This window comes from Myotis brandtii, unplaced genomic scaffold (genome assembly GCF_000412655.1).
Source record: "Myotis brandtii unplaced genomic scaffold, ASM41265v1 scaffold36, whole genome shotgun sequence".
Classification (NCBI taxonomy): Eukaryota; Metazoa; Chordata; class Mammalia; order Chiroptera; family Vespertilionidae; genus Myotis; species Myotis brandtii.
In genome coordinates this window covers 1,078,849-1,093,814 of record NW_005363836.1, presented here as the reverse complement: position 1 = coordinate 1,093,814, position 14,966 = coordinate 1,078,849, and the positions used below count along the sequence as shown (strand labels likewise).

The following is a 14,966-nucleotide window of genomic DNA, read 5'->3' as shown; positions in this document are numbered from 1 at the left end:
TCCCTGCGATCCTGGTCACCCCACACAGCCTGCTTGTTCAGTCATTTGGTCATCCCTCACTAACCCTCCTGCCGGCCTGATCATAAGCAGCCATCTTTGTGAGGGCATGAGGGTTAATTTGCATATTACTTCTTTATTATATAGGATAATATTAAAATATAATTAATTTGTTATTTGATATATGTTTATAATATAATATAACTGAGGGAGTCCCTGACTCTACCTTAGGTCTACAATCATATGTACGTATATGTTTGTGTCTATGTAAATTGTATAGAAGGAGGATCTGGAAAGTCTTCCTAGAGAAGACATTTGAACTAAGTCTCACTGAAGAAAAGGAGGATTTCTGCAGGCTGCCTTACAGATCAGAGACACAGGAGCATTCCAGGAGAAAAAGGGAAACTAAATTTCCTTAGGAAATTGCAAAGAGAATGTCTGAAGTATAGTGTAAGGAGAAGGGAAGTGAGAGCTTGGAGTGGGAACAAACATGTGAATTATGATTTAGACATATAGGAGAAGAAGCTAAAACTCAGAAAAAAACAAGATCATAAAAGTTTTTTACTAAGCAACAGGAAGTCATTGAGGTGGCTGAGGTTAGCCAAGTGGTTGAGCCTACCGTGAGTGAATCTGCGTCATCATAGTGTAATCTGGTTCATCTATGCCCCAGCTTCAGCTACCCCTCATTCCCACTCCCAGCTGGCTATCATGCAAATATGTACCCTCAATTTCAGGTGCCATGAGGCCAATATCTATTGATAGCGCTTGAAATATATTGGTAACATAACCTTTTACTTAGTTCAGAACTATTAGCTTCATCTTTGGATATATATGCTATAATTTAGGTCTGAAAATCAAGAGACATAAAATAGGGCTTTATAGGTGAAAGCATTTTTTAACCTAATAAGAGAATTTACATTTTTTGAGTAATAGTTCGGGAATGGTTTCCTCCATCTTGAGTTGTTTAGAATAGTTCATTTTCTTTTGTTGTTGTTATTTTGTTTTGTTTGTTTTTTCGTCAATCCTCACCCAAGGATATTTTCCCATTGATTTTTAGAGAGAGTGGAAGGGAGAAGAAGAGACAGAGAGAGGAAAACATTGATGTGAAAGAGACACATTGATTGGTTGCCTTCACATGCACCCCAACCAGGGCAGGAGATCAAGCCTGCAGCTATGGTACATGCCCTTGACAGGAATCAAACCTGGAACCCTTCAGTCCAAGGGCCAATGCTCTATCCACTGAGTCAAACTGGCTAGGGCTAAAATAGTTAATTTTCTTTGTTCTTGGAACATTAGAATATTTGCCCATATTTGATTTATTTATTTATTTAACTCACTAACATTCCCCACTGGTAAAAGTATTATTGCAAATATTTTTTATCCTTCCCTTTCTACTGGATATTTTTGAAATCAAATAAAGCATTGGAGATAAAAGAACAAGTTGAAGGTATGATTTATTTCTCCATAGAGTTGCCAGTAATTTAAGGAGTAGCTGAAGAGCCCTTCCTTGTGAACTTCTGGGAATTTGGAAAAATACATATTATTGTTCTACTCATTTCCCAGTCCACCACTCTGATATAAATATTGCTCGGAGAAACCTGGTTTAGGGTGAAAGCAATGTCATTTTGTACAGAGTGATGTGTGTCACAAAGTGTTTGATTAACCAGGGTAGCCAAAAACAAAGTTAATTATTTGGTCAATATTTTACTAGGTTTTTCTATTATTACCCATTTTGTTTCTAATTACTTTATTTTCCTAGTCTTCCCATCTACACATCTGATATTTTACAGTAATGAGCTTCAACTATAAAATCAACTTGCAAAAGGTAGCCCAAAGATTAAATCATATTTTATCAGAAACCTGTATCTAGCCTCATTCAGTTAAGCATGTTGATTGCACTAAAAACAAAACAAAACAAAACAAAAAAAACGCTTTCAGAACCACTAATTTGACTTTTTTAAAAACCTTGCCAAGTTTCCTTCAAATTTCTTTTTTTTTTAAATAAACCTATATTGAGATATGACAGCAGGATGATAGGTGAGAACTACACAGCTTTTACAGTTTGAAGGTATAAGGGAAAATGACCCCGAGAGTGGATTTCATGTGAAAAGTGCAAAATCAAAGCACAGCTGCATCTATTAGTCTTTATTGCTACTTTATTTCATAACTTTGGTTTAGTCATTAAAAATGCCAAAGGGTCATATGTTTTCTACATCTGAACAGAAAATTATATAAAAGGCCAATTTACAAAGCTCTCTTTGGCAGGACTCCCGAGGAATGAGAGACTGCAAAATTTGTGATCTGGGCTTTCTCAAAGCAACGAGCAGAAATTTTGCTTAAATCTAATTTTAGACCTGGGCTCCCTAACTCTTTGATTTTCACTATGTGTGTTAAAAAATACTGTATCTGTAAATTCTTGGCATAAAACACTAGGGCAGTGAAACAATGTGAATTTCTAAATTTTTCTACTGAGTAGTTGTTTTTAACTTATAAGTGATATTAGTGCATCCAGTTGGTGTAAGCCAAACAATCTAGAAGCATGTAAAGAAAAATATTATCGTTTTTCCTAGTTCCAAGTCCTTCCTTTCTAAGAACAGCAAGTATCCTTCCACATCTTTTAAAATACATCCTACTACATTAGTAATCAAAGTTAGATGCTTTTCCAATAGCCAACATGATCTCTAATCTGGAATTTCTATATCATGTAGTGGTTTTTAACCATTTTATAGCAGAATGCTTCTTCTTCTTTTTTAAAAAAAAATAAATTTCTTATGAAAATTATAGCACTTAAAGACTGGTCTAAACTTGAATGTCACTTCCCCTGGGAAGTCATTTTTATTCCATAAACTAGACTTATAATTAATTCCTGAGGGATTTGGGGGCAGGGGGAGGGGGTTAAATGTTGTAAGTTCCTTATGGCAAAGAGAGTTACTATCATTCTATTATCAATAGTCTCTGGCCCCGTGCTAATCCTATTAATTCATATATAAATAATGAAAATGAATTGGTCCCTTCATTGACAGATAATACTTCATAACTAATTTTTGGAACTATAAACTAGTCCTTAAGCACTAAAAGAGCATAACTGTAGATAATACCTGGTAGTGAAAAGTTATTTCATATTTGTGGAATGAAGAGTAATATACCTCTAATCATTCCAAGTAGCTCTAGCATTCCTGGCACACAATTTGAAAACCAGAGGATTGTGGACAGGGCACCCACAAAGGTGCTAAGCCATCTGACTTACAGGTTTGAGTTTCGCAAAGCCTCTCTGTTTCGGTTATAATTCCCATTTCACTTGATTTATCGGGGCCTCTTGACATCACTTTTCTTTCCCATTCTTTCCTGGTTCTCTTCTACATCCCTGAGAGTGTCTCTTCTGCCTCCTTCATGGGGACTACTTCTGGGAACCCTGAATAGCTTTCTGTTTTATTTTATTTTATTTTATTTTATTTTAAATGCTCTTTTTAAAATGATCCTGTCTACTTTTTTGGTCTTGGTTACTGGTGTGTTGGTGACATCTGCATCCTTTATTTCCAGAGTCCACCATGCTCCTGAGTTCCAGAAAGTATTTCTAACTGTTGCCAGACAACTTCATTTTCATGTTATTTAGATGCTTCAGACTCTCAGATACAGAACACTGTCCTCTCTTATACTCCCTAATGGTGCTTCTTTTACTATATTCTCTAACTTGGTTAATGGCATTGGTTGTTTCATCTGAAAACTAATGTTCATTTTAAATATTTGTCATCTTCTTTACATATCACCAATTCCTGTTAGTGCTACCTCTTAAATAGTTCTCAAACTCACTCCATATAATTTGTTCCCAAAGTAACTGTGTTGGGTCTCTCACATGGATTTTCTATCTTCTACAATGTTCATTAAAATATATCCTTTTTAAAACAGGAATAGGAGCATTTCATTCCCCTACTAGAGAAATATCAGCCACTCCATTGCCTCATTTAGTAGCACTCAGGGATTATGTTAAGGTTTAGGAGGGAAATGTTGGCACTTCTAAATATATTTACTCTGGTTTTATTAAGCATATTTGATCTTTACTAAAGAATGTGACATACATACGAGTGATAAAGTATAATAAAATAAATGCTGTGAACTCACTACTGACTTGCATCCTAGAATATGTCCAGAACTCTTATCTGCCTTCACTTTCACCTCTCCCCTCCCCCTGCTTCCACTAACTCACCCCCACCCAAGTTAAATTTTATTTTTTATAATTCTTTACATTTTCATTGGTTTCTGGCATATATATTTATTTTGAAATAGTATATTAGTTTGTTTAGTTTTGAGCTTTTAAAAAGTGGTATTAGACTGTGATTGGTCTTTATAACTTGCTTTTTACTCAGAATTACATTTTAAAGACTCATTTATGGTGTTGCATGAGGCTGTAGCTCATTCATTTTTACTGATGAAGAATATTCCACTGTGAAAATACATCAAAAGTTATTTGTACACTTTCTCATTGATGGATATTTGGATTCTTTTCAACTTTAGCTAATAAAGACAATTCACTACAGATAATCCTATATAATTGGAGCCAGATTATGAAGGACTTTGAAGTTTGGATTATTTTACTGGGCTAATGGCTACCATAGAAACATTTTAACTAGAAATAACTATGATGTTGACAATAAGAATTGTAATAATGATGAATGTTTTATAACAATAATAATGGATAATCTATAATAATAAAAGGGTAATATGCTAATTAGACCGGAAGTCCTTCCTGACGTTCTTCTTTCTGGACAAAGCCGCAGCAGGCGGAGGCTGCGGTAGAGGTGGCAGAGGCCCCTGGACACGGTGGTGGCAGCGGGCAGGGGCCAGGGCCTAGGCCCTTGCACGAATTTCGTGCATCAGGCCTCTAGTATTTACATAATACTTAATATGTTCCAATAGCTACCTTTATACATAACTGATCTACTTAATTTTTGAAGTGACCACATGATGTAGGCACTGTGTTTCCTCCGTACACTATGTTCTTTGCCATAGTCCCACACCGTCACAACAGTGGTGACTTTAGAATGTCAACACAGTAGTAGACAATCCTATTGGTAGGGGTGAGGGGCTAGAAGATTAACTGAATTTGTTTTGTTTTGTTTTCTGAATTTGTATTTATATAGAAAATATTTTTTCTTCTTAATTTATTTGGGTGGTTCAATCCTTCCCTTCAAAAGCCTTGTCAGGAAGTCACCACTGCTGAGCAATATGGAAGAAGAAGAGGGCAGATTCCCAGGGCATCGTCACCAATTGTTGGTACCTGCAGCACTGCAGCAGAGCTCACGGGAGACGCCAACGGCATTGAGGTGGTAGAGGTATCATGATTGGCCCAAACACACAGCAAGCTTTTGAACCTGGACAAGCTTATTTAGACATGTGCTCGTGTGTCTTGAAATCACTGCTGACCACAGCTTTGCATGACCACCGACACAGGATGCAACTCATCGTGCATATCTCACAGACACAGGAAGTCAGTAGATAGTTTTCAACTTCCAACACTTTACTGCTACCTCAAAGTGAACTAAACCTTATGGGCAAAAGAAGCCCTTGTTCCAGAGAGAAAAAATATTTTGCCGCTGAGAACTATTCATTACATATGCACTACAGGGAAGCTGGGTATGAGCGTGTCATGTGGGAATTTCTAGCCTCACAGCTACTTTTCCTTCTCCACACTTGGAAATAAGGTGTGCTGGGGCCTATATGAAATGAATGTTCTTTTTAGCAGGCATAGGGGTATTCATCAGAGACCCAGAAACTACATCCAGGGATATCTTTTTCTGTCCAAATATTTTCATTGCTGGGGGAAAAAATTCAGAAATTTGGACAATAACTTGGACTTAAATACTAGGCAGTTGATTAATATTGAAGTTGATTAAACAAAATATGAAGACCATATAATGCTTCCCAACTCATTCTGTGAAGCTGATGTTAGTGTGATACAGAACTCAGAAAAAGACATAAGAATTTAAATTACAGAGTAGTATCTCTCATTAACACTGATACAAAAATTCTTTTAAAAGTGTTAGTCAGTCAACTCTAAAAAGCATAATACATCATGACAAAGTGGAGTTGTCCTAGAAAAACAATGTGGGTAAACATTTTCAGAAATTAATCAATATAATTCATCATATTAACAGTCTAAGAAAAAAGAACATATGATTATCTCAATACATGCAGAAAAAAACACACCAGAAAACAACCAACATTCATCCCTGATAAGTCTTTCTGTGACCTAGAAGTTAAAAAGAACTTCCTTATCTGATAAATAGCATCAATGAAATTTGGTAGTTTAAGATCATACTTAGTGGTTAAAAACTGAAAATTTTTCACCTAAGATCAAGAATGAGTCAAAGATGTCTGTTCTGTATTTCACACAGTACTGAGATTATGGCTGGGGAATTAAGGCAATAAGAAATACAACTTACTTTATTCACAGATGATGCACCATCCTATATAATAAAGAGCTAATATGCTAATTAGACCCGATGGTGGAAGGGCCATGGGGCCGCAGCTGAGGCAGCTGGGGCTATGAAGGCCTACCCTTGCATGAATTTCATGCATCAGGACTCTAGTGTATGTATAAAATCTTAAGGCATTTTTAAAAAGCTATTGGAACTAACTAGTCATTTCAGCAAAGCTGTAGGATACAAGGTTAAATTTTTAAAATCAATTACATTTTTGCATAGGAATGAACAAGTGGAAATTAAAAAGCAATACCACTTATAATATCATAAAAATGTGAAGTAGAAATAAATTTAATCCAAGTTGCACAAAATGAATACACTGAAAATTTCAAAAACACTGCTGAGAGAAATTAAACAAAAACTAAATAAATGAAGATATACCCCGTTCACAGAATGGAAGACTGAATAGTGTTAAGATGTCAATCCCCTCCAAATTTATCTATAAGTTCAAGGCAATTGCAATAAAAATCCCAGCAGATATTTTTTATAAAATAATAAGCTGTTAATAAAAAATTTTTTAAATATATTTTTATTGATTTCAGAGAGGAAGGAAGTGTGAGATAGAAATATCCATGATGAGAGAGAATCATGGATTAGCTGCCTCCTGCAAGTCCCCCACTGGGGATCAAGCCCACAACCCGGACATGTGCCCTTAACCGGAATCGAACCTGGGACCTTTCAGTTCACAGACCGACGCTCTATCCACTGAGCCAAACTGACTAGGGCTGTTAATAAAATTTATAAGAAAATGCCAAGAACCTAGAATTGTCAAAATTACTTTGAAAAATGAGCGAAACTGGAAGATTTATATGATTTGATTTCAAAATGTATTATAAAGCTAAAGATATCAAGACAGTATATTGAAATGACGATAAACATTTAGATCAATAGAACAGAATAGAAATTCAGAAATAGTCCCATAATAGTCAACTGATTTTCAACAAAGGTGCCAAAGCAATTCAGTGGTGAAAGAATAACTTTCTAACAATGATGTTGTAACAATTAAATAGCCATATGCAAAAATATAAAATAAAACCAAAATAAACAAAAACTCTCTACTCATAGCTCATACCACATGCAAAAAGTAACTGAAAATGGGTCACAGACAAATATTTAAGAGTTAAAACCATAAAACTCTAGGGGAAATACAGCATAAGACCTTGGTTACCTTGTGTTTGGCAAAAGTGTTTTAAAAAGGACATAAAACGTACATGCTATTAAAAATTTTAAATCCATTAGTTGAACCTCATCAAAATTAAAATGTGTTTCTTTTCCAAAGACACTGTTAAATGAAAAGGTGGATATAGCATGGGAGCAAAGGTGTGTAAACATATACCTGACAAAGGATTTGTGTCTATAACATACAAAATCTCTTATAACTCAATAATAAAAAGACTGACATTCTAATAAACAACGGACAAAAGATTTAATAACCACTAAGAAGTTATATGAATGAGAAATAAGCACCTGAAAAGATACACAACTCCATTAGTCATTAGGGAAATGAAAGTAACTACACACCCCTAGAATGACTAAAAACAAAGACTGGTTGTACCACATGTTGCTGAGGATGTAGAACAGCTGGAGCTTCCTTCACTGCTGATGGAAATGTAAAATAGAAACACAGCTTTGGAAAACAGCTTGCCAGTAAAAGGTAAAGGTAAAATACACTTACCAGATCACCAGCCATTCTAATTCTCGTTATTTACCCAAGAGAAATTAAAACTTGTCTTGACCCAACAACTGGTACACAAATATTCTTAGCAGCTTTGTTTGTAACAGCCAAAGACTGGAAATAACTCCAAAGCCCCTAATAAATAAGCAAATTGTGGCATATTCATACAATGGAATACTACTGAGTAATAAAAGGGAACAAACTATTGATATACACAAAAGTATGACTAAGTCTCAAAATCACTGTACATGAAATACCCAGACAAAAAAAGTGCATACTCCTTTGTATAAAATTCTATAAAATGCAATCTACAATGACAGAAAGCAAAGCTCTCTGGTTGACTGGGGAAGGTGGTGATTATGGAGGGAAATGTTACAAAGGGACACAAGGAAACTTTTGTAAGGAAGTATATGTTCTATTTCCTGATCACATGGCTTCATGTATGTGTATATACATACATGTATATGTGTGTATACATGTATATATAGATTATGTCAAAAGTTATCAAATTGTATGCATCAATTTGTGCAGTTTGTTTTGTGCTGCGGATACCTCAATAAAACTATAAATTTTGAAAATAAAAACAAAAAGAAGATAAAATGGAAGGGTTCTTTTCTCTCACATTTCAGATCGAACATAACTATTGCAGGGCTGATATGGTAGCTCTGTGGTGTCCAGGACTCAGCCTCTTACTATCTTCTTGCTCAGAAATTCTCTACATGCAGCTTTTATCTTATAATATGACATAGCTGTTCCAGCCACTTCCATTATGTCCGTGATAGCTGGTGGGAAAGAGAAGTCAAAGTCAGTCTTTCTTTTAAGGCCATAAACTGGACTTTGACCACATCACTTCTGCTGACATCCTGTTGAACTGAGCTACATGACCACAATTTACCAAAGGAGGCCAGGAGATCGAGTCTTTTAACTATGCTGTCAGGTACCCAGGTGAAACAGAGTTGCCATCACTTAAGGAATGAAGAGTCTAAAGTCTCTACCTTTCAAAATATAAACATCTTCTACAAAATTTCTTTTAAACCAATCCAATAAATAAGCTCTTGATTATGTTACAGTTTTTAAGGATCATAGAGCAGAGACATTTTCTCTTGTGTGTTCTTTCATAAGATGGAAAGAGCTAGGTGTTACACTGAAGAGGGAAGTGTCTCCTGGATCCTTAATCAGAGTTCAAAGCTGTGTAGATGTTGAGAAAATATGAAAATGGCTCATGGTTTTATAGCATCTTATAATTATGTTTTCTCCAGAAGAACACCCCAAATCACCAAAAACTTTGAGTTCTTTGATCCACGATCAATATTTCTTTGAGTGTGTACAATGTGTTCAGATCTCAAAGAAACATTAGAGCAATTTTTGATGTTATTATAATCTATCTCTTAATGAATGCATTTTTCTCTGATAATGATTATGAATATTTAGGATCATGAAAGTATTAATAAATTTTATAGCTCTGCTACAAAGTATAGGGAGTCTCTCTTTCCCCTGAAGATTCCTTAATAAAAGATGAAGGTAATCTGTTGAAACATGAGCTTTATGGAGAGGGAAATTTCTTGGGTGTATATGACTGAGTATGAGAGAAAAGTCAGAAGATAGGTGTTAAAAAAGAAGTACAGTGAGTCATAAAATCTGAAATATTAGATACAGCCCTAGCTGGTTTGGCTCAGCGGATAGAGCGTCGGCCTGCAGACCAAAAGGTCCCGGGTTCGATTCCAGTTTGTACCTTGGTTGCAAACTCCTCCCCGGCCCAGGCCCTGGTAAGGGCTCATGCAAGAGGCAACCAATCGATGTGTTTCTCTCACATTGATGTTTCTCTGTCTTTCCCTCTCTCTTCCACTCTCCCTAAAAATCAATGAAAAAATATCCTCGGGTGAGGATTAACAACAACAACAACAAAAAACACAATAAAATATTAGCTACAAGTTCCTCTAACCTAGCTTGTTTTATTGTCTCTCTATAGTTCTACCAATCTAAAGTTTAAGCACATGTGGGCTGCAATTCAGAAGCATTAATATTACATCTTTGACATCCTTTTTGGTGGCTTTTATGATAGCCAATTAGTATCCTACCGCCAGTATGTTGTTTATGACTTTTTTAAAACCAGTGCTTGTTTTATTAGTTTCTTCCATTTTGTAAATGTCACCTCTTTATGAGCGTTCTCAGCAGAAAGGATGGGTGAAATACTCCTTTAAAGACATAATTGAGTCCAATGTCTTTTAGATCCTTGTATTTTCCTGGACAAACTTATGTTCTGAATTTTTTTAAAAATATATATATATATTTTATTGATTTTTTACAGAGAGGAAGGGAGAGAGATAAAAAGTTAGAAACATCAATGAGAGAGAAACATCGATCAGCTGCCTCCTGCACACCTCTTACTGGGGATGTGCCCGCAACCAAGGTACATGCCCTTCGCCAGAATTGAACCTGGGACCCTTCAGTCCGCAGGCCGACGTTCCATCCACTGAGCCAAACCGGTTAGGGCTATGTTCTGAATCTTTAAGGTATTTATTCAAAACCACAGTCAAACACTTCCAGCCATCAGTCAGTATCTTGGAAGCAACTGGTGGGAAGAGCATGTGTTGAAGATGAGCTGATAGATTCCACAGCTGTGACACTTTCAGTCAGACATGTGGCTTTAGGGAGCAGAAAGACTAATGAGACAAATTTGAGTGTGGAATATTCTTTTGGATGAAAACTGCAGAACTTCATTTCCCTAGAGAAGTGCTTCCATTTTAATGTTTTTAGTTCCTTACAATATTATTAAGATTGTGTTCAAGTTGAAATTGTTAGTTATTAGCACTTACTGACGATGATAATAGATAATAATTATTGAGTGCCCACTAAAATGTCAGGCAATATACTAATAGCTTTACATGAATTATCTCAAATGATCCCCACATTAATTCTATGAAGCTGAACTATTTTTAATGTGTGTACAGATGAAGACATTGAGCTCACAGTTGGTGAGTGGTGAAGTGGGGACTTCAATTCAGTCGTCCGAATCATTTTTATTTTTTTATTTTTCAATTATAATTCACATGTAATACCATTCTGTACAAGTTTCAGATGCATGGCAAAGTGGCCAGAAAATCACACACTTTATCGAGTGATCCCCTCACTGGTTCAAGTAACCACCTGGCCCCACACATATTCATCATGACATTAACCATATCCACATCTCCCTGACTATTCTGTAACTACCAATTTGTACTGCTTAATCCCTTCACGTTTTTCACCCAGTTTTCCAACCCCTCCCCTCTGACAGCTGTCAGTCTATTCTCTGTATCTATGGGTCTGTTTCTATTTTGTTTGTTTATTTTGTTCATTAGATTCCACATACAAATGAAATCAGATGGTATTTGTCTTTATCTGACTTATTTCACTTAGTATAATAACCTCTAGGTCCATTCATGCTGTAAAAAAAGATAAGATTTCATTATATTTTATTATGGATGAATCCTCTGATTCTTAATGGATCTATTTCCTTGCCAAACCTCTGCATTAAGAAGAACAAAGAAGATTAATACTCTTTGTGGAAGTCTTTCTTACCTTGAGATCTTTTTCTTTTCCTTCCTTGTAATAAACTATGTGTCACACATGACATTAAAAGCTATTTTTAAAAGCCTACAACAAACCACCTTTGTCAAGTGGCTATTGACGAGCCAGAATATTTTATTTCACTTGTGAATTAATGTATCTACAGACCATCTGATATCGACCTTTTCCCAGCTTCATTTCCTGCCAATTATACACATTTAACTGTGTACAGTTCCCGACATCCTGTGAGCTCTCACACCTCTAGACCTTCAAATATGCTCTGTCAGCAACCTTCTTCCGTATCTACTCATGCATGAGCACCTGTTATGGGCCTTTTGAGACTCTTTCAGGCAGAATGAATTGCTCTTCCTCTCCTATCCCATGTCAGTTCATATATATCTTGATGCACAGCATTTTTAGTATTTTGTAATCAATACTAAAGAATTAAAACAGTAAAAACCTGGTTTACAATGTAAAGTAAACCTCTCATGCTTGATGCACAGGCCTTTCCTAAGTCAATGACTATTCCCAGGATAGTTAACACAGAGAGAAACACATACACATAGCTCTTCACGTTTTGCAAGTTTGGAAGCCTAACAACACAGTGGTCTGCACCTTGCCTTTTTTTTTTAACCTAAAATATTTGGACTTCTTTCTATATTAGTATATAAACCTTATTATTCTAAATAGCTCTAAATATTTTAATATGACATACCATAATTTACTTAACTGTCCTCCTATGATGGACATTTGAACGGTTTCTAGGTGTTCCGAGCAATGTGCAATAAGTATTTTTGTTTGTATGTTTATATAGAGTGGATAAAAGAATAGTGCAGTCAGATTTCCTGGGTTTGAACCCTGGCTCTGTACTACTAGCTCTTAATATTTTTAATCAAGTTACTTAACCTCTGTATGCCCCAGTTTCTTTGTATGTAAAATGGGAATTTGATAATTTTATAGGGTTTTTCTGAGGATTGAATTACTGCATGCAAAGATCTTTAATGCCTAGTATATAGTAAGCACTCAATGGTGTTTACTACTATTATTATAAAGATCATATGTCTTCAGGCACATATTTGAGTAGATCAATTCCTGGGTGTAATTCTTGGGGCAAAGGGTATGTGCATTGACAATTTTTACAGGTACCCATGTTAATTGAGTATCTGTAAAAATAGATTCTGAGACAAGGACCCAAATACAAATAGTTTATTTAGGTGGTGAAGGAAAACCAAATAGGGGATTGGGAGTGCGAGACAGGGAAGGAAAGGTAGCCAATAATGGGTGGACTATCAAGTCCATCACCACTTCAGGTGCTTGAAGCTAAATCCTGCGGAAGCTCTAGAAAACTCTAGGAGCCAGTATTGACAGGAGCCTGCGTAATCCCTCCTACTCAGGGGGTGAGGGAGCTGCTATTGGTATACTGACTCCAGCCTTGACAGGTCAATCATTGTCTGAGGACCACTGTGCAATCCCGAGAGTAGTGGCATCGAAGAGTAGAGCAGTGGGTGGGTGGGAAGAGATCAACCAAAGAACTTGTATGCATATATGCATAACCCACGAACACAGACAATAGGGTGGTGAAGGCCTGGGGTGGGGGTGGGCGTTGGCTAGAAGAGGTCAATGGGAGGGAAAGAAGAGACATATGGAATACTTTCAACAATAAAAATTTAAAAAATAAATAAATGCTGGGCCAGTGTGGCTCAATGGTCGAGCATCGACCTATGAACCCAGGAGGTCACAGTTTGATTCCAGGTCAGGCACATGCCCAGGTTGCAGGTTTGATCCCTGGTAGGAGGAAGCTGATTAATGATTCTCATTGATGTAGCTCGCTCTCTTTCTCTCTCTTTCGCTCTCTCTCTCTCCCCATCCCTTCCTTTCACTCTCTCTAAAAAGCAATGGAAAAATATCCTCAGGTGAGGATTAACAAAACAACAACAAAAATCTTACTGAAATATTTAGTGCCATGCATACTAAAAATTGCATCAATGTAATTATACAGCTTGATGAATTTTCACAAAGTGAACATCCCAAATAACCAGCACCCCATTCAACAAATAGAACATTTCTAACAACTTAGAAGCCTCCCTCATGCTCCTTTCCTGTCACTATCATCCCTTACCGGTGACTTTATCCTGATTTTTTGTTTTGTTGGGTTTTTTTTATAGGTTACTAGAGGCCTGGTACACAAAATTCATGCACTGGAGGCGGGGGGGTCCCTCAGCCCAGCCTGCGCCCTCTCGCAGTCCAGGAGCCCTCAGGGGGATGTCCAACTGCCGTGGAGGCAGGAGAAGCTCCCACCACCGCCACTGAGCTCGCTGAGTGGCTTTTGGCTGAGTGGTGATCCCCCTGTGGTAGCACACTGACCACCAGGGGGAGGCTCCTTAACTGAGTGTCTGACCCCTGGTGGACAGTGCACGTTATAGCAACCAGTCATTCTGCTGTTCGGTCAATTTGCATATTAGCCTTTTATTATATAGGATTTTTGTCTGTTTTGAACTTAGAAACTAAGTACATATACATTATGTGTTCTGTGCCTAGCTTCGTTTGTTCAACATTATGTTTTAAGAATCACCCTTATTGTTGCATATGAAAACACTTTATTTATTCCCATTACCTATAGAATTTAACTATGTAAACTGCCAATACACCTTAAGAGATATCAAGTAGGTGTAACATGTTCTCAAAAAATTAGGGTTGGCACACAGAAGAATTTTGAGTCAGAGATTTTGCTGGTTTTGGCACGCACTCACAAAAAGTTGCCCACCCCTGCTCTATACCCTTAGTTATAAAGTACTTCTCTCCTCAGGGTCACTCCTTGATTTGCTTCCCTATTTCCTGGGAGGTATTAATTCCTGACATTTCTGGCCTATTCACAGGCAGGCACAGCAGGTTTTATTGTCCAGAGAAGGAAAGAAATGCAGGTGCTGGCAGTCATTGGAAGCCTGGCCAGCAAGGACTAATGGGCAGGGAAGAGAGGATATGGTCAGAGTACCAACAGCATCTGCTACAGTTGAACCTACTCCATGGAGAGCCCATAGTAGTGAGAATTTCTCCTCACTACTGTCTTTCATGACCTCCTGGAGTGGAGCTGTTTCAAGCCGTCTATTTTCAGCCAACCCATCTATGAATCAGACCTTGGTTTTATTGTTTTCTGACAACTGGTCAAGGGAACTCTGTGAAGTCATAGGTACAGCCTGAGGGAGATACATTGGCTTAACAAGTTAGGTAACACGGAGGGCTGGGTTGTCAGTTCATGTAATTTAGTT

At 36.9% G+C, this 14,966-nt stretch overlaps 1 protein-coding gene across 2 annotated transcripts in view; it reads left to right on the top strand.

Annotated features, from left to right (window-relative positions):
- The window catches only part of PTGER3 (prostaglandin E receptor 3 (subtype EP3)), a 119,903-nt gene extending 114,545 nt beyond the window's left edge, over positions 1-5,358 (top strand). The window contains exon 4 of one of the 2 annotated variants that reach the window (XM_005871908.2): positions 5,190-5,358. In XM_005871908.2, the coding sequence (XP_005871970.1) occupies positions 5,190-5,325 (136 nt within the window). In that variant the 3' untranslated portion in view covers positions 5,326-5,358. The remainder of the gene's footprint in view (positions 1-5,189) is intronic. The other variant, XM_005871909.2, reaches the window with a different exon arrangement.
- Positions 5,359-14,966: the final 9,608 nt, after the last annotated feature.